Source organism: Histoplasma capsulatum (assembly GCF_000150115.1).
Source record: "Histoplasma capsulatum G186AR genomic scaffold supercont2.8, whole genome shotgun sequence".
Taxonomy (NCBI): domain Eukaryota; kingdom Fungi; phylum Ascomycota; class Eurotiomycetes; order Onygenales; family Ajellomycetaceae; genus Histoplasma; species Histoplasma capsulatum.
This window is the reverse complement of record NW_025544808.1, coordinates 718780-744301: the sequence shown is the minus strand read 5'-3', so window position 1 is coordinate 744301 and position 25522 is coordinate 718780. Positions and strand designations below refer to the sequence as shown.

Below are 25522 nucleotides of genomic sequence, written 5' to 3'. Positions count from 1 at the left end.
GTTGATATTTTGAGTTTGGTTTGAGTACAATATTTCCATCAAAAAATTATTTTGATTCTGGACATATTTGGTCTAGCGCGGCGAGATATGTAAAAACTTTCTTGAATGGGATTAGTCAAGTCGATACGCTTTGGCACATAGGCAAACTAATGTCTAGCTTCAGTTTCTCATGGCCAGTCTCTGTGGCGCAATTGGTTAGCGCGTTCGACTGTTAATCGAGAGGTTGGAAGTTCGAGCCTTCCCAGGGACGACTACGGAGTATATATTTCTTGCATTCGTTTTTTTACTGCATAGATCATCGCATAACTATGAGCAAGGACAGTACGGTGTCATGGAGGTTCTAGTCCCTCACCGATATACCTTAGATCCATCCAGAGGCGACTTTTGACAAAATCTATGGTGTGTAGTTCCATAACCCATAATCAAATATATTTCAACCCTTCCTACAGAAACGGACAAAAAAAAGGAATACCAAAAAAATTACTCGTCCCTGGGAAGGCTCGAACTTCCAACCTCTCGATTAACAGTCGAACGCGCTAACCAATTGCGCCACAGAGACTTGTTACTGGACAGTTCTAGCCCCCAGAGGTTATTATTAATAAGTTATCTTAAAATGAGCACGTCAAACTCGACCACACCACCAACATGCAATTTAAAATTCTTCACTTCAACGAAAAACCAAACATGAGTTTCAGCGCCAAACCTTATTGGAAGGGGTTCCCTGCAGTGTATAAATCCTCGAGCAAAGCTAGTATTTATCAGCGAAGTTCAGGCACGTTACGGCTTCGTCGCCTCCAATTCGACACCACGAACAAAAGATAGTATGAATGGGCTACATATTGCTCATCCCCGGCCCTCTGTCGCGATTTTGCCACTACCACACAGCCAAATCAATAAACGAGCCTTTAATTGACTTCAAGTTCCCAAGCTTAAACTGCGGGGAATAATAGCATCGCACCATAGACGAACACGATGGCTGGCTGAGTTCGGCCGTACTATTCATCATTGGGTTAAATGGCATCACCGCCCCCCAAGGACTGAATGAATTAACCCACATGACTTCAAGACTACCTGCTCCCGCCATCACCTCAGCCATTTTCTGGCCATTTGGAATTGCTGGACTGGGGATGTGCCATGAAGAAACGTGTTAGCTTAAAAGAGATTATTTGCTTGGCGGAGCGGGGAGTGACGAGGGGTTTCCGGAGCGATTTATTCCTCTGATCGGTGGCGAATATGAGATTGGGCTTTTGGAAAGGCCAAAGAAGATGGGAGATCTCTGATAGTTGCTAGTGGTGGATGAAGACTGGAACTGGACGGGAAAACAATGGAGTGCGGCGGTCCAGTTTGTTTCGCTCTGCCAACTTTTCCCTGTAGGTTGCAGAATCTTTATTGGATTGATCAAAGAACGATATTTCGCCTCCGTCCAGTTCTTTGTAGTATATTGACAGGCCCTTGTAGTTGTCAGCTTCGTTATGAAAGTAGGAGAGCAGATTCCACGCCACCATCTTCCCTCCCAAGATATTCACCCCGCGATCAAGCTCCCTGCTATATAAGCCTCAATCAACCCCACATTTTCCCGGACTTCCAACACGCTCTACATCCATACTCTCGCCGATTTTGAATCTTAGAATCCCCCAAGCCAGTAAATAAATAAATCAACAATGGACTTCGTCAACAAATTAACCAGCGGCCACAGCCAGAGCCACCAGAACGAGCAATCGTCCTCAACCGACCACAAGAAAGAAAGCGGAGGATTCCTCTCCGGCATTAGCGACAAGCTCAACCATGCTGCTGGCGGCGGCAGGGAAAGCGAGAAAAATGAAGATTTGCTTGATAAGGGTACGTTGAGTACATTTTTTGCAACCTTTTTATTAATTATTTTAACTTCACCTTCTTTCCTTAGCAGAGCATTCATATCTTCTCAACTACTTGCCCCTTTCTCTTCTTGCATCACCACACCTCGATCCACGTCGTTTTCTTTTTGTTTGTTTCAAATCATTAGCTAATGTATGGGTGTGATTTGTAACAGGGGTCGACTTCGTCCAGGAACACGTCCTGGGCCAAGGTCCACAGGACAACGAGAGCGCGATAGAGCAGGCTAAGGATGAGAAGATCTCGGACTTTATTCGTGAACAATATAAGAATAAGACTGGTACGTGCGGCATGGCCCGCTTATGCATAATCATATATATATCAATTTCTGACATACATGGGTGTTGCTTCTAGGAAAGGAGTTTCCCATCAAGGATAAGGAGACGCGGTTTGACTGAAAGGAACTTGAAAGGACCTCCTCCCTATATTCACCGGGTCTAGGCAAGATGAGAGAGGGAGGAGCACACGCGGCCTTGGGAAGAGGTAGCTGTGCACATGTCTGGGGATCGCGTTGGAAAGGCCTATTTTCTCTTTTTTTTTGATGTGAAATGAGGACGGGTATGATTTACATTTCCAAGGGATGCAGACCTCCCTATACATCTGGCATTGGAAGGTGATATTATATAAGATATATTTAAAGAGCCTTTTTCCGTGACCTTTCCCATAACTATTCATTTGGGAGAGACTATGTTGTCTTATCGGATACCCCGTTGATGACGAACCTGACTTTTATGACAAACCCCTCGGAGGATACTATTTATTTTCGATTGTTTCTTGGATCCAAGTTTGCAAGGGCAAGCTGATGTCAACAAGTACTGCGTTTTGTACGTCGACACACGACGGATCTCATTTACGGGGTCGCCGCACGGGAGCCGCCTTCTGCTGGAGATATAAGACGTGGACTTCAAGAGCACTGGAGGAGGCATGCATTAACAAGCGTGTGATATTCCTGCTGTGCATCCGGACCAGCATATGGCAGATCCATGGCCGGGATATCAGATAAGAGCATTGTTGCTGAGGTTCTGCTGATGAAGGTACTGCGTACAAAAGGTACTAACAACAAATCAAAGAGTTCCGTGGTGATGGATGTAAAGTGACTCGACCCAGGCCCAAGTTATTAAATACTCTGGCTGTGAAACGAGCCCAAAATCTGGATGTTTCCACAGAATCGAGGTTCCGGAGTTCAACCTTAAGTTTATTTTTATAACCAACACAGCCGTATGTTGCCAGTTCCAGCATGCAGCGTCAACTGTTTATCCGCGCGACTTCTCAGCACCCCAAAGGCCTTGCTTGTACCTTTGTGGGTGCTGGCCACTGCTGTAACCCGTGCCAGCGTTATAACCCTAACTACCAAAAAATTTCAGCCACATTTCCAAGATTTGTCTCTAAATCACCACACAACTTGATATTATATTCAATGACCTCCTCAGAGTATTGCCCGGGGTCCCCTGAATCATCTGCCATTTTTAAAAACATAAAAATGTGATCAATGATGAGTTTATTGTAAAATGGGTTACAGCGGTGGCCAGCTCCCACAGAGGTGACCGGGTCTTGTGGTGGGTGGCACGAGCAGGCGTGGGCTAGTGCCAGCTCCTGCTCCACTCTCCTGACCACCGCCAAGCCCAATTCGACGTTGAAACTCCGCTGCCATTTCGACTAGCGGCCTGCAGACCACCAACATTCCCCGGCGAGCAACCCTTCCCCTGTATCAGCAGTCTCTCTCGCCATTCCACGATTGACGGAGAGGAGTGTTTGATACTGAACCTCTGAACCTCTCGGGCCAGCTCAGTGCACACGCTCCCTCAATGGACTGAAGCTGAGCATAACCTCTCCCCGCCATTCGAAACCGCCCTTCCACCGTTGCATCAAATGGGCGAGGGGCTTCCGGACTCCAAGTTGAGACGCAGGACCTCCTCGATATCGATCTACAGCGGTACAGCACTCTCGCCACCTACTTCTCACGATCTTGGTCCCCTTGGCACTCGCGAAGTCGAATCCCTCACTCCAAACAAGAAGAATAGGAGTAGAGACGGAGAGGAGCAGCGCGTTGAAGGAGAACACAGGCATCCACAAGACGAGGAACAGGAGGAGGAACAGGACCATCTCCTGACGGGGACTGGCCCCAAATCGGATCGATCCCGCAACTCATCTTTTGCTGAGAGTGAGGTGCTGGAAATGGATTTCCTCGCATCAGATGACGATCTCAATGATGACGAAGAAACTGGGTTGACCGCTAAGGAACGTCGACAGAGATGGAAACAACGCAGACGACATCGCCGGGAACTAGATGCTAGAATAGTCGAGGTTAAAATCTCCGAGGATGGCCGCCGGCTGGCGGATAGAGCAGTCGTCAAAAGACTAGGCGTGAATGCTATATTGATTGTATCATGGTATATATTTTCGTTGTCGATATCAATTGTATGGACGACCCCCCAACGCTGATATTTTCCATGTATGCAATTGTTTTTCTCTCTTCTTGAGCTGACTCTATCATGACTTTTGCCTGCAGTACAATAAATGGATGTTCTCATCCAACCACCTTAATTTTCAATTTCCCCTCTTCACCACAGGCCTACATATGGTTGTACAGTTTATCCTATCCTCCACTGTGCTCTACTTTGTCCCTTCGTTACGACCGCATGACGCATCCTTATCTTCCCACTCCGTTGCTGGCCAGCAGCCGAAGCCCCTGATGTCGAAGCAATTCTACTTATCAAGACTGGTTCCTTGTGGCGCTGCCACGTCTCTGGATGTTGGATTGGGGAACATGTCTCTCCGATTCATCACCCTCACATTCCTAACCATGTGCAAGTCGTCCTCCCTTGCATTCGTCCTCCTCTTTGCGTTTCTCTTCCGTCTGGAGACCCCCTCTCTAAAGCTCATCCTCATCATCGGCACCATGACCATAGGGGTTGTAATGATGGTTGCAGGAGAGGCAGCCTTCAACGCCCTCGGCTTCAGCCTCATCATTGCATCTGCATTTTTCTCGGGATTCAGATGGGGCCTGACCCAGATCCTCCTCCTCCGACATCCTGCAACCGCAAACCCTTTCTCCATGCTCTTCTTCCTCACCCCGATAATGTTTGTGTGCCTCACAGCCCTCGCATTTGCCGTCGAAGGACCCCTGGCTATCATCAAGGGTATTTCTAACCTGGCAGCCGATGGAATTTTGCGTGGTGTCGGCATCCTCGTCTTCCCCGGTTGCCTGGCTTTTTGCATGATCGCGTCGGAATTCGCGCTCCTCAAGCGCTCCTCCGTTGTCACCCTAAGCATCTGCGGCATCTTCAAAGAAGTCATCACCATCAGCGCCGCCGGCATCGTCTTCCACGATCCATTGACCCCAATCAACGTTTCTGGCCTCATCATCACTATAGGCGCCATTGCCTCTTACAACTATATTAAAATCACGAAAATGCGCCGCGAAGCCCGTCTCGATATTGTCGAGAGCGTCAATCCCACCGACGTCGACTCAGACGAGGAGGAGTCAATAATACCCTCCGCCAGCAGCAATCCGTTCGTCAGTAATGACACCAATAGCAACACTACTACTTCCACTACTACTAATCATCATCATAAAAATAATATCGGCAACACTAATCTATCAACTCGCCTCGGCCTCTCTCGCAACACATCACCAACCAGCAAGGATGGGAAATATATCCCCGTAGACACCAACATCCCAACAGACGAAACTACCCACCTCGGCCCCAGCGAAGATCGTGGGCGCCACTCCATCCGCGCCAGGGTCGGTGGAACAACAGGTGCATCTTCGTCCCTGGTAGCCGCCGCAGCAGGAGCATCTGGCGCGGGGTCTCCGCCCGCGCTCCGCTCTCCTCTTCGAAGCAATATGCCCCCAGGTGGCAGCGCTGTCGATGACAGTACCCTCAGTGTTAACGGCTCATCGTTGTCCTCGTCGTCGTTGGCATCGGCAGCCCGCGTGCCGTCGCCAGGGAATCTGCAGCGGAGTTTGAGTTGGAAGGGTAGATCGGTTTCTCCGAAGACGCCGTTGCCGGACAAGATGAATCGGGATTGAGGACTTTTCGTCTATATTTTTCAGTTCCTTTGTGTCTCCCCTTCTTCTTCTTTTCTTTTCTTTTCTTCTTCTTTTTTTTTTTTTTAAATAACTCTCCTTTCTGGATAGGCTTGGGTTTGTTCTCGTACCTTGTGGCCGCAGCGTCTGTCTTCTGTTTTTGAGAGGTGGGCTCTGGCCTGGTTCCTGATTTCTTGGTTCCTGTTTCTTATTTTCTTGTTCATTTTCCATTTCTTCCTTACTTACTTGGGGATTTAAGTTAGTTCCCATGGTACGGGACTGGACAATAAAGCGATACATCAGTGAGACCGCGTGCAATTGATTGATTGAATTCCCTCTTCGTCCATTATTTGTCGGGGTAGGGTTTATCTAGAGCATGGGGATTTTGGATTTTGGGTCTTGGTGGGTTGGATGTATGTATCTTGCTTTTACCGGCATGCAACCCCCTTTTATAACTTTTTCTTAAGAAAAGAAAAGGAATAAACGGGGTAGACAGGAGGAGGAGGAGGAGGAGGAGGAGGTGGTGGTGGTGGTGGTGGTGGTGGCGGAAAGCAGATGTTTTGGTTGCTGCTTGTCTTCTTCCTCGTATCTTCTTTCCTCGCCTCACCCCTTTTCCAAACTCTAGACTTCATCGCCCCCTCGCTCCACATGTTCTCCTACTGTTTTTGTTATCTCTCCAGTCTGTAGCTTTTCAATTCCTCTGGTTCTCATTTCCTTTGTCTTATATATATATATGTGTGTGTGTGTGTGTGTGTGTGTATTTATACAATATTTAGCTATCTACATAACCCACTAGATCAAACAAACCCGCTCTGATCAATCGCCATTACCTTCCCTCCCTCCTTGAACCGGAACTTAATTGTATATCAAACAAGGTGTGGTTGGATGTCTCACATTGAAACTTTGACATTGCCGAGGAGTCATTGATCTTCTTTATGACAGTTGCTAGAATATAGTCAATACAAAGCTTTGAGATCTCTCTGCTGATCAAAGTCTTCACTCACCAGCTCAGCTAGACAGAGAGACTTCTGAGCACTCTACTTCAACTAATCCTCTATCAAAACCCACACATATTCCTTCTTCTTTGCATGGAAATCAATGTCCAGTTTTTGTATCACCTGTTGGAGTGTAAATTTTGAAAGGTGGGTATGGTGGTTCAATAGAAGGGCTCGAAATATGTGAAACTGCAGATGCAATGGATTGAAGGAATGGCCATCATCACAGGCACATTGTCGTCTGAAAGATGACCCTCTTCAAGGATTGCCTCCAAGGCTTTTAAAGAAGTCTGGAAAGGTTGACATGGCATCTCTTAGGTTATAATTATCTTGCGAGACTTAGCAGACATATCGCGGTGATCGCCGTGCAGGAGCCCGGTGGTAAAAACGATGGAAAGGTTGTCAGAGACTGAGTTGACTTTGTCCATAAGGCTGTTCGGGAATTGGAGGTGGAGGTTGGGGGGGAAAAATTGTACAAGGCAAGGATGCTTGGATTTGTCTATTTCGCCAGTCTGTTGGGGCGGTTCGTTGTTCTTAGATTTATTTTCTCGTGGTTTCCTTTCTGGCATTTTCCACGCTCGGTCTGGATTTGTGCCTGTGTTAAGTTGATTTTGGCTTAATCGGGGAGCCTTCAGTTGAAGCTTGTGGTACGGTCCGCCTTATATATACCCAACGACGGCTGCCACGGCTTCGGGTCGAGCCACGAAGCGGGGTGTGTGCCGCGAGGGGCTCCACGGCGTTGTCTGCGTGGGCTGGAACCAGAAAATCCTCGCGGAGGATTGCTTTTACTCTAAGATGACCATCAATTGGAAACCCATTACCGTTACCGCTGGAGATATCTGGACAGATGAAGAGGGCGGAGAATAGTATTGAGCGATCAAATACATACTACGTACTCGCACAAGGGTCAAGCGTTCCGATGGCATGCTCTGTTTCGAGCCCCGTATCCAGGGTTATGACTGAAGTAGAGGATGTTAAAGTTTATGGTGTCAAGGTTCCAGGAAAAAGCTTGCTTCCAGGTTTGGATCTCCAACGCATATTGTATTGATTAACGAAGTAAATACTGATTAAAAGATTTAATAGAAATGACAATCTACCGATTATATAGACTATATTATAAAAAGCAAAAGAGTCTAAGTATTTGACTATTCTATTTAGACTTTCTCTGCATCTCTGCACATCCTCAGCATGGATAGACAAGGAATCGAAGCCCCCCCCGGCGCAAAAAAAAAAAAAAGAAGAAGAAAAACAAAACAAAATCCAACTTGTAAGGAGCGTCGAATGCGTGGTCTCAAATTGGAGAACATTTTCGGCGGTAAAAAGCAATTTATCACCATCCTTCCTCATCACAACGCCTTGTAAAAAACCCTAACAGAAAATCTTCGAAGAACCCAAAAAAAAAAAAAGTTAATACATGCAAAACAATTGGGGGAATAAAAAAAATCGTGACATGTTCCTCTAGATAGAGTGACGGATATCTCTCAATGGGTTTACCAACACGCCTCAATCTACTTCTCCCCAAACCCAGCCTTCAGGTTGTCATACTGACTCTCGGGGAAGGACAGAGCATTTTCATGTTTCTCCAACCCCCCACCAACCCCTTCAACGAAGGTGCCAATAAGGCTTCCTTTGGCCTTCTCTGCGGTCCTGGGGTCACGGTCACCACTTGCCTCCCACCACATGCCGCCACCAAGCCCCTTATCAATGATATATTTCGTCTTCTTCTCCACCATCGGCACGGTATCATATGAAATCATCGAGCGAGACGATTTGTCATAGCTCCATGACGCACCACAACCGCCGTTGGTACCTAATTCCAAGTGCTCCTCTGCTCCCTCCTTCGGGAGTACTTTGTAGTCCCAAATACCTGGCTCATAGCTGCCGCTACCACCAGTTCCAGTGAAGGGAGTACCAGGGCCATCAGTGTCAGCGAACTCACGTCCGTATAGTGGCATTCCCAAGATCATTTTGGAGGCTGGCACTTCACCAACTCCAATGTAATAGTCTAAGGCTGCCTCGGTGGAATAGGGGGTGGATTCTGGATCGGATTTGGAAACCTCGAGGTTTGCTTGATGTCCAGCGACTGTGTCCCAACTTCCAGCGTAGTCGTATGCCATTAAATTGTAGAAATCCAGATAAGGGGTCATTTCTTTGAGGCGGAGCTTCTGGAAATTTTTCGGACCTGATCAAGTACCGAACATTAGTCATGTATGGGGAGATTGTATAGCAACTGAGTAGAAATAGTACATACCCGCTGGGCAAGCGACGGTTAGATAGAACTTGCGATTCTTTGATAATGCATCAAGTTTCTAGAAAAAGAAACACATTGTTTAGCATGGTATTAGAATAGCTGATGCCATAGAAAGTATTGAAGTATCATACCTCTCTCGTAACTTTAAGAAGCTCTACGAAGTTTTTCGCTTCCTCGTCATCTAATATTTGTGATTAGTAAACGTTATCCAGTTCTGAGAAATGGAAAGTGGATACTACATACCATTGGGATATTCCCAATCAATGTCAAGTCCTGTCGGCCGCAAGAAGCCAGGTTAGCCCCTGCACATGAGTTCCCTTTGATATATATTCACCTTCGTTTCTGTACATAACGGTGGCACTTACCATCAAATCCCATATCAAGCATCAACTTCGTGGCAGTGTCCGCAAAGTGGGCCCTGTTAGCTGCTGTACTCGCGGCCCCGGGGAAATTGGAAGAATAGGTCCATCCACCAATGGAAAGTAGGACCTTCAGATTTCGATTCTGCTTTTTGAGCAAGAAAAGTTGCTTGACACAGCCATAGACGTTGTTTCCCACGTCCTCCCAGGAATCAGTTGGGTAGTGCTTGTCGGTATCAGCATAGTTATCGGTCAGGTAGCTAAAGGAAAAGGTGATCAAATGTCAGGCAAGATATAACTTTAAGCAATAGAACAAAAAAGAATAAACGAGTAACCATGATAGAGAAAACATACACTTCTCCGGTGTCGCCGTGAACATTGGCAAATGCGTAGAGAACGTGGGTCAGCTTTGCTGCTGGGAGATCTTGGGGTTGGTAATTACGCCCATAGATGGCCTATACCATGCAGTTAGTTAGTTAAAAGCCAAAAAAGTAAAGGAAAATTACAGGGAATCACAAATCACATACCCAATTGACAAAGTATACAACAGATTTAAAACCATCAACATGCGGCATGTTGCCTGTCGGGCTAGGGCTGGGCGGTTCCGTGGCAGACGAGCTGGGGCTTTGATTAGACTCCGGCGGAGAGGAGCAAGCGCCTTCAGTAGCAGCGGCAGGTACAGTAACAGTTTCCGTAACTGTTCTCCAAGCGGTAGTTGTGTCCTTGCCAGGAAGGAAATCCACGCCCTGACGATATCCAGAGCCAAATTCGGGGGGTCCGTGGTTGACTGCACCAACAGTACCGAACAGCAACGCGCCAATGTAGAGGAAAAAGGGCCCCATGATTCTCGAGAAACGACCAAAAAAAAGGAAAAACAAAGGGAAAAACAAAGGAAAAAACAAAGGAAAAATGACACGAAAGACTGTGATGCTCAGGCAGGAGTTGTGTTGTTTGATAGTAAGTAACTTATAGTAAAAGAGACTTCAAGTGGCGGTTTAAAGTGATAATAAGCTTGAAACTGATTTGATCTTTCAGAACACATCTGTTCAAATTGGATATTCTTCTGAATAAATATTAGAGCCAGGTGGATAGGCGCCTCAATTGAGATGAGGAATTTGCTAATTTTGAGTCGTAATAACCTTATAAAAATATATCTGACAATATAGTAAGGATAAATATGTTAAATTAGTATCTAATATCAACAAGCTTACAAGTAAAATGAAGATTATCTGGTGGAATACAGGGGAGCCTTCTTCTAACTAAAGCTAAATATAATATAAGCAAGAGTGTCTAGCACTGTGAGGGATAGGCATGGCAGGCCTGGATCTCCCAGAGGGGTTAACTATATATAGGGTTCGCGCGCTGGTAAAATGGTGGTGGCTTATGATCTTTTTGGTCCAGGGGTTCGGGTTCTGGGCCCGAGCTTCCTACGAACTACAAGGTAGAAAGAGTAGTTTTATAAGCAGCTCAAAAAACAAAATTAAATAATACAAGGGGATTTTGTTAGGTCACTGGGGCAAAAGAGCTCTCTCACACCAGCGCCATGCTGGTAGTAGAGGGGACGAACCAATCCAAACCCCCCCAACAGATTTTCTGCACAATGGGCTAGCAAGTTAAATTGGATGTCAGCAAATAAACGTTGTTTGCCGAGATGAACCATCGTTGAAAAGAAGGGGATAAGCAGCTAAATTTAGACTCGAAAGCTAGCCTAAGCAGCGAACCCGGGTAAGGACCAACGGTTCCCACACTCATTGTGAGATAGCGGCTCCTGTTAGTGTGGCCAAGCCGGCTACCAACCCAGAAGCAGCTTTTAGTCCAGTGTGAAAGTTCTTCAGCTTCCTATCTGATGAACTACCAGGAACACCCGACTTTGCCGAAGTAATTTATTAGCACTTATGCGAAAAGCATTTGACCTCTCGCAATCTCACGCCGAGATATATCACCCAGCCAAGACGAACACACAGATGATCAGCTTGTGGCGCTGCGGATCCGTGGGTTGAAGTCTGGAAGCAGCAGCTCACGGGCCAAGTGGATCCTCTGCGGATGTGGGGTAGGTTGGCACAGTTCCTCATCACAAAGGGATATATATAATATACAGAGAGCATGCGATCCTCCCACCTTTCAGCGCTCAAGAAAAACAGGTGGTGGGTGGGCTTCGACGAAATGGTGGAAAGGAAGAGAACCTCCATGGTGATCTGATATTCGTGGGATAAAGTAAACAGAGAACTAGATCACTCAAAGAAATTTTATGCATGCACCAATTCCCCAAGTGCAGTGCCCATGTAGCATTCGATTCCAGTGTAGATGAAGGATCTGGGACTTGGTTACTTGGTTATGGGGAGTCTCATTTTATAGTTACGAGCGAGTGTTGTGCAAAGTCGCTTTTTAAAGTGTATTTCTGTGTGCTTCCATGCTTGGGCCACGAATTCCACCACATTGGAGGCCAGCACCATTTTGATTCGTGATCGGCCACGCGATCCAATCATTTATGCTAAAAGAGAATACTGAAATCAAGAAGAGAAAAATTCAAAATTCAAAAATAAAATCAAAAGGTTAAAATATAAAAATAAATTATAGACTAATGACTGAATTGATTAACGCGATTCTGTTTATTCTCACAAAACTTAGAGCATGCAAGAACCTAGCGCAAAGATATCGTTCTGGGTCTTTAGGATAATTCTCAGGACAAACAACTTCCGTGCTGGCTGCTACTTCCATGCTGGGGCAACTTCTGTGCTAGGACTACTTCCGTGTCGGACGACGAGCTCTCACCGCCACATGGTGTCCGCTGGGAACTCTCAGAGAAACAGTATGGCTGTCTGTCTCTTGAGTGCCAGAAGTAGCTCAACAACGCGATTATCCACCATCAATGACATGTTGAAGCAGTGGAAAACAATCTTGGGACCTTAGGAAACATCAAACATACAGCCACAGTATGCCTCTTGAATGAAATGTGGACTTGATTCCTTCACTTTCTTATTTTGGCAAGAGTTTACAGAATTGGAGTCAGATACATATAATGAGACATAGACCAGAAGAAATAGATACAACTGAAACAGTAATGGAAACAAGAATCTATCTTCGAGAATACAATACTCCGTCAACAATAATGTTGTGAACCCCATGTCACCCTGGAACCCGACCCGACCCGACCCGTGAAAAAAACATGTCTGCGCTTAGGGGACCCACGCCCAGGCTTATCGAGGCTTAACTAAACTTAGTTAAGTAGTTTAGGCGCGACACCCGTTATATACGCCCATAAGCGCCCCCCAAAACACGGGTCGGGTTTGCTGGTTGAACCCGTTCATTCGGGGAACCCCCAGCAATGAAGATTGACAATTACATGATAGAAAGCAAGAATAGAAGAGATGGATATGATCAACAACAAAACCATCAACAGCTTTAAATATATATCTTTAAGAACACATTATTAAACAGAGCGAAGCAAAGTTTAATTGAAATCTTTGTTACAGTGAGATTTTTCATTCAAAATTAGGGTTTCTTAGATCACGTGCAGTGGAGAACTGATCTTCCAATACTGGGCCGCAATTGGCTACGGTCGATAGCCCCTTATTCTTACCCCTGAATTATCTGCCTACCTGCATACCAACCTACCTACCTACCTACCTGCTCCATATCCGATCGATTGCTGATAGAATAGAGAATGCTAGATATCTGCCTACATACCTGCGTGATATCTGATTAATTGCCAATGGAATATAGAATGCCTCCTAGATAGCTTGCTACCTATCTACATCCCTGTCTATCAATCAACCTTTCTGCTCAACATCCAATCATTCTCTACGAGAATAAATACCACCATCTAGCTACCCATCTATCTATCAATGCTAGCTTACTAGCTGACTATCTAACTACCTGTCTATCTATCTACTGACCTGCTTGAATGAATGATATTCACCAAGGACAGATATCTACGATAATATCTAGCGATGATATCTACTGATGATACTAATATGACTTCTCACTTTTGCTCCGTCCTGCCCGGCTGCACGTTACATGAAGCTCCTGCTATAGAGTGTTGTGTGCCTGAGCTGGCCAACCCTTTGAAGCAATTAATGATGCCTCTTCATCCCCTGGGACTTAGAGGATCGGTTTGCCCACCACCAGAAGGGGGGGGAGGGGGCCGGGGGTTTACTAGGGGCCGGCTGCGCCCTAGTATTTCTTCTCTTTCTTGAAATTCAATCTCATCAAAGTTATGATAGTATATATTGCATCTGGAGGGATGGTATTGATGGACGATGATAGCTTTGTATTAAGTAAATTAGTTAATAATGAAGTATAACTATAGTTTACAGCAAGCTTCAATAACTATATGCAATTTATATAAGAAAGTAATTGAAATTAATCCTCATCTAACGAATTCGTATCTTAAATAGTCTTGTTCTAACTTGTTATCCAACACTCAACTGAGTGAAACTCTTATAACTAGTGCTTGATTTCCTGTCATTAAGTCTTTTTATATAAGATGATGTATGTAAGTTAATATGAAACTTTGAATTCTGGCAATAGAAAGATAATTTTGAATTTTGAATTTTTTCCAAATACATCAATGAACATTTTGCAATTGCTTTTCAGTGTAATTGAAAGATTTAACTAGACATGATGGTGATGATTAATGGATATTAAAGAATGAAGATTAATGACAGTGTGGTTTTTCATATGCTGTGGTAGTGAGTAAGTAGTGCTTGGCACAGTTAGTAGTGAACATCATTTCTTCTCTTTTCCTTCCTGTTTCTAATATGATAAAACGAAGGAATTTGCTGTTTAGAAAGAAAAAAAAAGAAAAAAAAAGAAAAAAAAAGGAAAGTAACGGCCCCGTCTTGATTACTGCCTACCCCTTAAAGGAGAGTGGAACCTTTCAGAATTATTTCTTGCTTTTTGTGTCTCTCTCCTCTCCTCTCCTCTCCTCTCTTAAACCCCTCGCTTCCTCTCTCTCTTTCTCCATGTGTGTGTGTGTGTATGAGTGATCACCCCAACGCCGACGCCCTCGTGCCCGTGGCCCATACTCCATTGCTCCATGTCCATGCCTGTCTCATGCCCATCTCGCCACCAACAAGTTCCGTCATCATACAATACTAGGAATAGACAGAAAGAATAAATAAAATATAACTGCGATATGGTAGGATTGGAAGAGAAAAAAAGAGAGAGACTAAGTAGGTATAGTATAATGGCCCTGAATTCCCCCTTCCCCCCTTTGCTTCATATTAAATAAATAAAAAAAAAAGGAAGAAGAAACGCCGTTGTCTCTCCCGCCTTCCTTTCTCCGCATTTTTATCTCACCGTTTCACTATCGAGACATAATACAGTGTGTTTTTGTCCTAACCGCCTTTCCTCTGGTTGGCGGTAGCAGCAGTAGCAGACGTTCCGGGTGTCGAAGAACGCGCTGCATTATTGCTTGCGTTATTATTATTAGTGATGGGAAGCGCTACGGCGGCCGCTTTTGCATTTCGATCGCGATCCCTGGATGTGGACGGGGAGGAGTTATTCACATTCGCATTCGCATTCGTGTGATGGTTGTTATTGCCGTGGTTACTATTGCGAGCTTGATGGGAAGAGAAATGGCTGGAGTTGGCAATTGCGGCACTGGCGCTGCGGAGTTCGATCTTCTTGCGTTCCATTTCCAGCTAAGGGGGGGAAAAAATAACCAAATATTAGTTTGACCAAGCTAAGGAAAAAAAGGTGATTAATTATGCCACTTACAACTTTCCTAACTCTCGTCAATGCTGGGCTCACCCCTCCGTTATCAGGCGATAGAGAGCGGCAATTATCGATATGGTACGGCTTCGAAATGATTACAGTATCGGCTACGACAATGCTCGTGCCATCCCAGCGCGCTGGCATGGTCCTGCTAAATGCATCAAACAGGTCCTGTGCTTCCTTGCTAACCCCCTTTCCACGCCGCTGTTCGCGCTCGTGGAGTTTGGAAACTGCAGCAGCTTCGCGATTTTTCAGCGCGCGAATGTCGAGAGGGTAGATGGACGGGTACGCATTGGCGAAGGATGGGGTTTGTTCGGTGGGGCTTGATGACGCGGAGTGTGGGGGTAGGGACAACAGTTGGAAATTGTGGATGCGGGATATGGGGATTATGTGATAGTCGCCGGGGTGAGAGAGGGCGGGTGTGCCGGAGGTCATTGGCGTTGGTGGAGGCGGAGATGTATTGATTGCGATAAGATTGGTGATGGGGCAGGCTGCGAAGAGAGTCCCCTCGTGCGTTGTGGAGGTGGGAGAAGTAGTATTGACGCGGATACTATGACGAAACAATTTCATGTTATTAGAAGTGGGAAATATATTTGGTTTGTAGAATCAAACTAGCTCGCAATCAATCAGCAGTGTGATGGCCCGTCCACTTCCTTCATCAACTGAGCTCTAGGCAAGGTTGGCAAGATCGGCGGCATAGGATATATAAGCTTACCGGGCGCCAATGGCTCCACACAAAGCCATTTCCATCGCGACAGCACCTGACGGCCCAACACCCGGCGGGGCCATACCGACGGGGCCTTTCCCTCCAGTGCTCTGTCGCTTGTTCTCCGTTGCCATCATGAACAGCGTTCCTGAAAACGCAACCCTCGACACCAAGGTACGGGTGCAACGTGTAACAACAAGCGCAAAGCGGGGGAAAACAATGTGTTGGGTATGATAGATATTACCGCCTCACGGAGACCATGGAGAGACGAGTGGGTGTCTTATTGAACGACTCCTCTTATTTTCGCTGGGACGCGGTTCGTGTAGATGCTCTGTTGCGGCTGCGCTAATGCAGCCTGCGACGAATCGAAGAGGGAGGGGGAAATGGTATCGCGTTATTTGAGTATAGCTATGGGCCGTCGTGGTCGTGCTTCGTGAAGTACTGGCGGTCAGATCATTGACAGCAAGCCGAAGCAAAATATAACAACTAAAAAAAATTGTCGGGCGGGTTGGATGGTAGCGGCTAGCGGCGAAGGAAATAGCAACCCAGGCTTTGAAACAGAAGGCTGGAGAGGAAATAGACGGGAAATATCGAAAAGAAGAAGACGACCTGATATTCAAGCGAAGGAGGAAAGAAGAAAAAAAAAAAACAAGGACACAAAAAGGGGTAGAAATTAAAAGAGCAGTCAGGATGATAAAAAAAAGAAGGCAAGTAACAAAATCAATCAATCAATTCAGGTAACAGCAGCTCGTCCTTCACCGCCCGGGAGAATACTCGAAAACAGGACGGTCTGAGAGAGCCTCCTGCGCACGACGGCCGGAGAAGGGTGGACGGCCACGAAGCAATTGAATGGGGGGATTGAGACGCTGGGGCGACGGTGGAGATGGGTTTGGAGATGTTTTGAGGACTTCAAGCATGGATGTTGCAGCAGCGGCGGGTGAGTCAGCCGGGGCTTGGCGGATTAGTCAGCAACATGTGGAGGTCCAACGGCACTGCTTCTTGCTGACGGCTTCCAGTCTGTAAAGAAGAAATGTTTTACAGTGGCAGGTAGCTAGCTATTGCGTCTTCGTCTAATATTAACTTAACGAGGAATATTCAATTTGGATTATGTAGGTGGGTTGGCTTAAAATCCATCTCCAGACGCTCCAACCCTGATATGATTATCTTCTTCTACTGTACGAGTACTTATTGGCTTTCCCTTCCTGCCCGCTTTTCCCTTGCTGTCCATTCTGTTGATAGTTTTGTTGATATTGCTGTTTTGTTTGATCTTTGGTTTGCTGTCCCCCATCCTCCCTGTCTTCCGCATTCGACTTCCACATCACCTTGAGGCCAGTTGCCCATAATCTGATTTCGGCGGTATCGTCGACATCCCTTTCCATTCGCGTGAAAATATCCACAATGATAAATTGATGAACTCATACACAATAATAACTTCCGAGGCATCCTGGCTGCTTTTATACTTTGATATTTATGAAATGCACACTTTGATCCCACCTTCTCAGGCCTCCTTCTCGTTCTCGCTTCATCTCCCTACATGGGCTATGCTTGGTACGTAGAAGCAGAGACATTACCACCACGCCCCAGTCCAGTTGACATGATGGTACTGGCCCTCAGGATACTTCTCATTAGCACACTCTGGCTTGATAAGGAACGTATGCGCGCCAAAGTAATCTCGCTGAGCCTGGAGCAGGTTGGCCGGTAGATCGTGCGCGCGGTAGCCATCGTAGAAACTTAGAGCCGTGCTGAAGGCTGGCGTGGGGATTCCCCCATAGTGCACCCTTGCTGACGACATCGCGCCAGCCCGACTGGGCCTTGTGGATGGCCTTGTTGAAGAAGTCGTCGAAGAGAAGGTTTTCCAAGTCTGGGTTGTTACGGTAGGCGTTGGTGATGTCCTTGAGGAAGACGGAGCGGATGATGCAGCCGCCTCGCCACATTAGAGCGATGGAGGGCTTGTTTAGTTTCCAGCCGTATTCTTTTGCGGCCTGGGATTTTGGAATTTGAGTTAGTTGATATACTTGGTGGAGACGGCGTGTTGACATTAATTGACACTTAAATCAAAAAGGAAAGCGGATGGGGAATGATCAAAAACTCACGTTCTGGATCAGCATGAACCCCTGGGCGTAGGAAATGATCTTGGATGCATAGAGGGCCTGTTCCAGGTTATCGATGAACTCCTCCCTGTTGCCGGTGAAGTTTGGGGTGGGTCCCTGGAGAATCTTGCTGGCCCGAACACGCTCTGGTTTCAAAGAGCTGAGGCAGCGGGCGAAAACTGCCTCTCCGATCAAAGTCACAGGCATGCCGAGATCGAGGGCGTTAATGGCGGTCCATTTGCCAGTACCCTTTTGTCCCGCAGAGTCAAGGATCTTTTCGACTAGGGGTACACCATCGTCGGAATTGTAGCGCAGGACATCGCGGGTGATTTCGATCAGGAAGGAGTCCAAGACGCCCTTGTTCCATTTTTCGAAGACGTCGCCCATTTCCTTTCCGGTCATGCCTAGACCACGCTTCATGATATCATATGCCTAGAAGATAACAAGACCCCGATCCCCGTTCAGTGACAAATTCCCTCAGGATGGTATCGCGATGGGAGATCGGACGACAAGACTTTAACCGTCTCTGATTGCTCACCTCTGTGATCAGCTGCATATCACCATATTCGATACCATTATGAACCATCTTCACATAGTGGCCAGCGCCCTCATCACCAACCCAGTCACAGCAGGGCTCGCCATCACTCTTAGCAGCAATGCTCTGGAAGACATCCTTAATGTATGGCCAGGCCTCCTCGTTTCCACCAGGCATCAAGCTGGGTCCGTATCGGGCGCCTTCCTCACCACCAGAGACACCTGATCCCACAAAGCGGATGTTCTTGCTGGCTAAGTATTTCGTGCGGCGGTTCGAGTCCGGGAAGTGGGAGTTCCCGCCATCAATGATGATGTCACCGGCTTCGAGATGGGGTAGGAGGGATTCGATGAAATCGTCAACTGGCTTTCCGGCCATGACTAGGAGCATGATTCTGCGCGGTCTTTTGAGCTTTGCGCAGAACTCCTCGATGGAGTGGGCGCCGACGATCGACTTGCCTGAAAATATGACACAGATTAGAATTGACGCTTTTTCCAATGGGTGAGGGGGCCTGATACGTTTAAGAAGAGGAGAGGTAAAAGTAAAAATCAACAGGAAAAAATGAAGAACCGATATGAAGTTGCAATCTCAAAGGCTGAACGCCTTACCTTTAGCTTCATTTGCTAGGAAACGATCGACCTTAGATACAGTGCGGTTAAACGCTACGACTGTGAAGCCATGATCTGCCGCATTCAAGATGAGGTTCTGGCCCATGACGGCCAGACCAATGAGGCCAAAATCACCACTGGGAGCAGGAGGCACGGGTGAGCCGACATTGATGCCGGCCAGACGAGCGCTGCAAGTCAGCAATCAAATTTTGTTAGGCGAATCCTGGTGTATTTTTTTGGGGAGTGGGGCAAGGTTGAGGAGTGACGAGAGAGTTGACAGTCTTCCTGCTTGAGTTGGGAGCCGGAAAACCGAGGCAGTGAGGGTCGGAGCCAAACTCGTGGTCAGCAGAGTGAAGAGCACTTACACTGCCTGATCTGCCATGGCAAAGGAAGGATATAGAAGATTGATTCGTTTTGGGGATTGATTGGCGGATTGAAAGGCGGGTTCGTACGATTCTGAACAAACGGGCGGACCTCTGGTTAGTTTGCAACGATATCACGGAGTGATTGCGAGGAAATTTTTGCTGACCGGACTGCTTCGGAAGCGATGAGACAGGAATTGGAGGCGCAAAAGGGGGAGGGGAGAAAGTGGGATGCTGGGGATGTCGAGGGATTGAGAGAAGTTGAAGGCGGGAAAGCCGACGAGAGACAAGGGATGTAAGTTAAGTACTAAATAGGATGGATGGATGATGCTAGAAATCAATTGCGCCGTTTGCCAATTTTTACGGACCGACATCTCCCACGATTCAACAGTCCTATATCAGTGTACTGTAACATTAATTGATATCATATACATACAGTACTCCGTACCCGTACGTGAAATTCATCTAAGCATCGTGCATTAACTACTTACTGGTGACCCCACTGTTTTGTGAGACGGCATCGTGATGCCCGGCACGAGTCTGTTTTGGCGGGGTATTTTCCAACTGGACTATTTAGTAGCGGAGGGGCATTTTTATCCAATTTTCCACACAGGTTACATACGGCCTTGACAGCCGCCAGGTGGGATATACTAACTAACCAAGCTGACTGGAACGAGAATTCCACTGACAAAGCATCCTGCATAGCCCATTTTGCGTCTATTTCTTTGCCACACGCCCCGGAGCACTATCTGCCGGATCCTATCATCGATGGGTCGATTGGCCATTTCCTAACCCATACCATGCTAAGATTCCGGTAGACATCTCACACCCGCCACGGGCCCACGACTGGCTTATTATGGCTGTCATTTTCGCGGCCACAGTACGGAGTAGAGGTTGAAATAATCCGTTCAAACCACGACTATCCCTACCATGCATGCTGCCATTCAAGAATTCTCTGTTTATCAAACACCCATGGCTAGTTACCAAGTACCATAGTCTCTAACCTCACCTAATAGTATCCAACACGGCATTCTTGTGCCCAGTATTGGTGGCATTGCTATTGATATCGCAAATGTTCCCGGCCCATTCCTGCTCTCTCTCTCTGTGTGGGCAATGACAACATTTTGCATTCATCCTGATCGGTCCGAATGCTGATTGATCCTGATTGGTGGATTTTGGGGGGTTGGCCAAGTCTGTAAAATATACACAATACCACTAGTATTTAACGATGCTAATGCCAACCCACCATCGGCACGTGATATAAACAAGGTTGGAAAATTCCCAGCCTTCAACCTTCGCCTGCACAGTTTGATATAAGACAGCAGTCTCTGTCAGGAATAGCAAGACTCCATCTTCTGCCAGGGAGAGTGAAAAAAGGGCAGTGTGCGTCGATACTTATCTCTATCGGGAAGAATAACGTGGAATCAAGCAACTTAACGTGCTCGCGCTCCAAGATCTCCCACCACGTTTCCACACTCCATCCGGACAGCTATCGCCATCATCCACTGCTCGCCCACCCATCACTCCCCAGTGCGAGTTTTTGAAGCGCCACTTGCGCTGCTCTAGATCGCAACGTACATACGGAGCCTCTTTTTCGTTCCTTGGACGTGCGCAAGGTACGTGTGTCTTTTGTTACTGCACAACTTCGGCCAAAGAAACAGGCTTTCCTGTGCAATCAACATAAAACCCATTTCGACGAGTCTCCGTTCATCATGTCCCTTCCGCCACCTCCAGGTCTCCAACAGCAACCGTCTCAACCCCTGTCCTCGAAACCACCTCCGTCCACGTCTCTCCCCGCACGACCGCCCCCTACTGCTTCTTACCAGCCAACCGGTGCGCCGGGGGTAGCCAATACTGCTTCGACTACTTCTGCTCCTAGACCCGGCGCCGGATACAATTCGCTCACAGCTTTTCAACCCCGTACCGTAACTACCGGCCAATCTTTCCGCACTCACAGCCCTAATGTCTCTGCGTCTCCAGCTGGCTACCAGCACCATCACCAACCCCATGTCCAGCAATACTCGCGACCGCCCTATGGGCAACCCAACATAACCTACTACGGACAGCAACAGCAGCACTATCAAAATCAACACCAACCTTCACAGCAACACCAAGCGGTAGGCGCTTACGGTCAGCCGGGTGTCCCCCTCATTCAAAATCCCTTCCCTTATCCATCCCAGCCACCAAACAATGCTTACAGCGGAGCTGGAAGAGGGTATCACCGCCAAACCGCGGGCTCAGGCCTCGACCCGGACACCGAAGCGCAAATAGCTCAATGGCAGAGCGCGTACATGGGTAAGGAGAGCATCGAAGCCGCACAAGCCGCAGCAAATACCGCCAGCGGCAAAGGCGCATCGGGCGCCACTGGCGCCAACGCGGGGCCACTGGGAACCGTCCAACGCACACACGACGCTGCAGCGTCAGCGGCGCCATCCAGCGGTCCGCAGACGACTTCATCCACGCCTATACCGCCAGGTGCAACCGCAGCGATAGGCACAGCTGCAGGCGCAACCGCAGGTGCAGCCGAACCGGCCAAAACTGTCGTCCGCTCCGGCGGCGGCCAGAGCTGGACAGACTCCACGCTTCTCGAATGGGACCCCGCACACTTCCGCCTCTTCGCGGGCAACCTCGCCGGCGAAGTGACGGACGACTCTCTCCTGAAGGCGTTCTCGAAGTACCCCTCCGTGCAGAAGGCGCGGGTGATTCGCGATAAGCGCACGGAGAAGAGTAAAGGGTATGGTTTTGTGAGTTTTAGCGATGGGGAGGATTATTTCCGGGCTGCGAGGGAGATGCAAGGGAAGTATATTGGATCGCATCCCGTTTTGCTGAGGAGAGCTATGACAGAGATCCGACCCGTGGCGGCGTCGAAGGTTGGGGGGGTGGGGGGCAAGGGGGGTGGGAAGAAACGTGGAGGGGGGAGTGCTGGAGGTGGAAAGGGTGTTGGCAGTGCTGGAGGCGGCGGCGGCGGAGGCGGTGGTGGTTCGAAAGTCATCGATGGTGGGATACAGAAAAAGCAAGGGAGGACGAAGGGTGGCTTGAGGGTTCTTGGATAATACGCCCGTACTTACTTGTTTTCTGTGTTTCTTCCTTGTGCTGTGTTTTGTCGTTGATATTTTGGCGAGTCAATTCAAGTTTTGGATGGTTTATGTATTCATCTATTCCCCTTTCCCTCGCTCGTGGTTTCCTTTTATTCGTGGGTATAAGCTCTCTAGAATACTCGATACAAAGCGCATGGAATTTTGTGTGCTGTTTAACTAATAAATTGTCTTCGAGACCTTTCCCCCCCCCTTCCCTCATGTTACCCGTAAACGTTTCGGAGATAAGCAGTTTTACAAACTTGGCGGGTGGATGAATGAACCGTCCATACCAAGCCCAGAGAAGGGCGGGAGCCTACCAGCATTCTCGCGGGAAATCTCAAAAATTCAGCGGAAAACCACACACACACACACACACACACAGGAAAATTGAATCAAGGCTCATTTGGGTTTGAGTGGTTATATTTATTTATTTACCTATTTATTTATTGGGAGTACATTTGAGAGGAAAGGGAAAATTCCGACTTATAATATATCAATAACGGTGCAGTTTGATCTCTCTCCCACTCATACATTTCCAATTTCGAACCTTTTTAGTGAAATTCTCCGGGCCTTCCCTTCCTTCCTTTTTATTTTTATTTTTTTTTAGAAGGTTAAATAAATAAGCATCAAAAGCAATCTGTTTCTTCCACTCTCCGTTTGGGTTGGCTTCCTGGTAAGCTGGGGCATGAACAAAACAACTAAAACATGACAATGTCTGTTACGTGGCTGTTGATCTCGGGCTGTCTTTGTTAATAAAATAAGCTGAGGACAAAGGAGAGTTGACCAGTCCCCAAGGGGGAAAAAAAAAAAAAAAAAAAAAAAAACCTTCGTGGGTGTCGGGAAAAGCATTCTAAGAAAGGCATTCTAGGTAACCAAGTAGATAGAACTCTTGTGATCTGTGGCATTAGCTGTAGATAATTCATCATCAAAATGGAAAACGCATATGGGGCGCAGACGCATGAAATAAACCATGGAAACGATACATAGAAGTTTGAAATAATAGATACTTAGCGGAATGGAAACTGGATATTGCAGTGGGCGGTGTTCAAATGTCCAAACAAATGGGCGGTCGGCTGCTTCACCGAACTCTGAAGGGGCCGAAATTCTGGTCAGATATCTGCCAAATTCGACGTTGCTGCCGTCATTTTGATACCTGTAGCTGTGACAGATCAGGATAATTTGATCATGCGCGCCGAGAGGTGGTGTCAGCTTTGCCCTGCGAATCGCTATACCATGCGCAATCGATCGCGTCGAGGAATGTTGTTTGGTAGCAATGGACCAACCGTAACCTGCTACAGATCAGTGGCGGCCGATTGTAAAATTGTTCTGCCGATATATTAGCCACACGTGTAGAAACCCTAGACCCGGTGAAAGTTTGTATTTACTTTGTTTATGCTTATCCAAGAGTTCGAATGTGAGTATGCGTCGTTTTGCAGGCGGCGCTTCTGGAGGGATGTCTTCTTTTTTTGACCTTGCTCGTTTTGAGCCGGCTCGTACTTCTTCACTATCAAACTACCATAGCACTTTAGTTCATGCATTCTGCGGATATACAATTCTCCAATAGGGGGCGTGTCGGGAAGAATCTTTATACGCACCTGGTCCTCTGAAGATGCCGCTTTATCAATTGCTTTATCAATTACGGCAGTTGCGGAGAGCCAACCTTGACCAAACGTAGCAGGAGGAGTAGCCAATACAGAACTACAATAATAAGGGCGTTTACAATCATTCATGCACCCAGATTCCCACTCACCCTCTTTACCATGTGCAAGCCTCACTTTTTTTTGCCAAGCTTTGAACTTTTCCCAGCCGGTAGAATCGAAGATAGATTTACAGATTCGATAGTCTTTCTGCTTCATATCGTCGCGCAATCTATTTCTCTTCGAATTAGGTGTTTGGCAAAAGTAGTGGCCGTCGTCGAGGCAGCGAGTGGTCGCTTCAAATTTGTACTTTTTGAGACATTTGTGGCATTTCCACATCCAAGGGTCTGGTGTTGGCGGCGTTGCAGGTAGATGATCTCCGTCGGTGTCTTCTGGAAACTTCGGAGTAAGGCAAGGTGTTGTAGTAGGGCTTTGTTGTGGAGATGTACTAATGCTTGTGTCAGAGGAAGGGGTGTCAATTATCGGTTGAATATCATCGATGTCGACCGGAGAGTCCTGGGAGTTTGAATCCATGATTACCACAGTGGAAAGGCAGGCAAATACCTTCACTGAGAAAATATGTTCTCAGTGTTTGCTGAGGAAACCCCAGTGCTTTATATAATAAAGACTTCTATAGAAAAGAGAGTTTCTGGCACATGCCGATGTTAGGCAGGGTGTTGCCGAGAGGGAGTGTTTTACAAAGTTCAAAATGCCAAAACTGCGTTTTATGGAAAAACCAAATCCTCTACTTCAAGCGGAAGAAAAGCGCCTTAGTAGCCTATTGAAAATAGGGCTCTCAGCGGACTGATCACAAGCTGCTTTCATAGAATGAAAGTAGTCAATGAAACTGCTAAATATAAGAATCAAAAATAAAAGCGAGGAAAGTAAAGAGCTTGTGGGGAATCTGGAATGTAAATGGTTCACCAACATTGCGTACCATCCCGATGGTAGAAACCGGGCTTGACGAGGAGAACGTGGAAGCTCATTGTTCAAAGCCTAGACAGAAAAATCATAAAACAAAAAAGACGAACACAGTGGCCAAGACAACGGGAGCTAAAATAGATCCCAGGGTCTCTCCTGTTTCCATTCCCAGGGTGAACGGAGGCAGCCGCTTTGCATAGTATGTGCTACAAACGCTGGAAGGGGCAAATCTTCCGCTGTGTTTGCAATTAGCTTTTATGCAAAAACGGTTAAAAGTCGGTTCCTGTTAGGGAATATCCGGACGCGGGGATATCCCACGATCTGTTGGAACGTTTGAATATGGATTCCCATGTCGAGGAGCCTC

General features: G+C 47.0%; 10 protein-coding genes and 2 non-coding genes across 12 annotated transcripts; 4 read left to right on the top strand and 8 right to left on the bottom strand.

The window, feature by feature from the left end:
- The first annotated feature begins 176 nt into the window (after window positions 1-176).
- On the top strand, window positions 177-250 carry HCBG_11046. Its single transcript has one exon. It is a non-coding gene; the product is annotated as a tRNA-Asn (tRNA).
- Window positions 251-485: 235 nt separating this feature from the next.
- HCBG_11045 lies at window positions 486-559 on the bottom strand. Its single transcript has one exon. It is a non-coding gene; the product is annotated as a tRNA-Asn (tRNA).
- A 1051-nt stretch (window positions 560-1610) lies between these two features.
- HCBG_06050 (uncharacterized protein) lies at window positions 1611-2511 on the top strand (the record flags this gene model as incomplete). Its single annotated transcript, XM_045433099.1, has 3 exons — window positions 1611-1839; window positions 2030-2152; window positions 2227-2511. 3 exons carry the CDS (start codon window positions 1662-1664, stop codon window positions 2268-2270), a joined length of 345 nt encoding a protein of 114 aa, XP_045286267.1.
- A 56-nt stretch (window positions 2512-2567) lies between these two features.
- HCBG_06049 (uncharacterized protein) lies at window positions 2568-3336 on the bottom strand (the record flags this gene model as incomplete). Its single annotated transcript, XM_045433098.1, has 3 exons — window positions 2568-2785; window positions 3085-3219; window positions 3267-3336. 3 exons carry the CDS (start codon window positions 3334-3336, stop codon window positions 2568-2570), a joined length of 423 nt encoding a protein of 140 aa, XP_045286266.1.
- Window positions 3337-3741: 405 nt separating this feature from the next.
- Window positions 3742-6247, top strand: HCBG_06048 (solute carrier family 35 member C2; the record flags this gene model as incomplete). The annotated part of the gene is made up of 2 exons (XM_045433097.1): window positions 3742-4290; window positions 4463-6247. The coding sequence occupies 2 exons, from the start codon at window positions 3742-3744 to the stop codon at window positions 5903-5905; spliced, it is 1992 nt and encodes a 663-aa protein (XP_045286265.1).
- A 964-nt stretch (window positions 6248-7211) lies between these two features.
- HCBG_06047 (uncharacterized protein) lies at window positions 7212-7823 on the bottom strand (the record flags this gene model as incomplete). Its single annotated transcript, XM_045433096.1, has 3 exons — window positions 7212-7480; window positions 7567-7687; window positions 7794-7823. 3 exons carry the CDS (start codon window positions 7821-7823, stop codon window positions 7212-7214), a joined length of 420 nt encoding a protein of 139 aa, XP_045286264.1.
- A 582-nt stretch (window positions 7824-8405) lies between these two features.
- HCBG_06046 (chitinase) lies at window positions 8406-10349 on the bottom strand (the record flags this gene model as incomplete). The annotated part of the gene is made up of 4 exons (XM_045433095.1): window positions 8406-9079; window positions 9514-9767; window positions 9862-9962; window positions 10035-10349. 4 exons carry the CDS (start codon window positions 10347-10349, stop codon window positions 8406-8408), a joined length of 1344 nt encoding a protein of 447 aa, XP_045286263.1.
- A 4497-nt stretch (window positions 10350-14846) lies between these two features.
- HCBG_06045 (uncharacterized protein) lies at window positions 14847-16065 on the bottom strand (the record flags this gene model as incomplete). The annotated part of the gene is made up of 3 exons (XM_045433094.1): window positions 14847-15152; window positions 15229-15775; window positions 15941-16065. The coding sequence occupies 3 exons, from the start codon at window positions 16063-16065 to the stop codon at window positions 14847-14849; spliced, it is 978 nt and encodes a 325-aa protein (XP_045286262.1).
- A 621-nt stretch (window positions 16066-16686) lies between these two features.
- On the bottom strand, window positions 16687-17310 carry HCBG_06044 (uncharacterized protein; the record flags this gene model as incomplete). The annotated part of the gene is made up of 2 exons (XM_045433093.1): window positions 16687-16883; window positions 17106-17310. The coding sequence occupies 2 exons, from the start codon at window positions 17308-17310 to the stop codon at window positions 16687-16689; spliced, it is 402 nt and encodes a 133-aa protein (XP_045286261.1).
- HCBG_06043 (6-phosphogluconate dehydrogenase) lies at window positions 16981-19754 on the bottom strand (the record flags this gene model as incomplete). Its single annotated transcript, XM_045433092.1, has 5 exons — window positions 16981-17913; window positions 18025-18453; window positions 18560-19011; window positions 19162-19298; window positions 19527-19754. The coding sequence occupies 5 exons, from the start codon at window positions 19541-19543 to the stop codon at window positions 17557-17559; spliced, it is 1392 nt and encodes a 463-aa protein (XP_045286260.1).
- A 1115-nt stretch (window positions 19755-20869) lies between these two features.
- On the top strand, window positions 20870-22805 carry HCBG_06042 (RNP domain-containing protein; the record flags this gene model as incomplete). The annotated part of the gene is made up of 1 exon (XM_045433091.1): window positions 20870-22805. One exon carries the CDS (start codon window positions 21236-21238, stop codon window positions 22574-22576), a length of 1341 nt encoding a protein of 446 aa, XP_045286259.1.
- Window positions 22806-23958: 1153 nt separating this feature from the next.
- Window positions 23959-25223, bottom strand: HCBG_06041 (uncharacterized protein; the record flags this gene model as incomplete). Its single annotated transcript, XM_045433090.1, has 3 exons — window positions 23959-24104; window positions 24351-24806; window positions 25175-25223. The coding sequence occupies 3 exons, from the start codon at window positions 25221-25223 to the stop codon at window positions 23959-23961; spliced, it is 651 nt and encodes a 216-aa protein (XP_045286258.1).
- Between the last annotated feature and the right edge of the window lie 299 nt (window positions 25224-25522).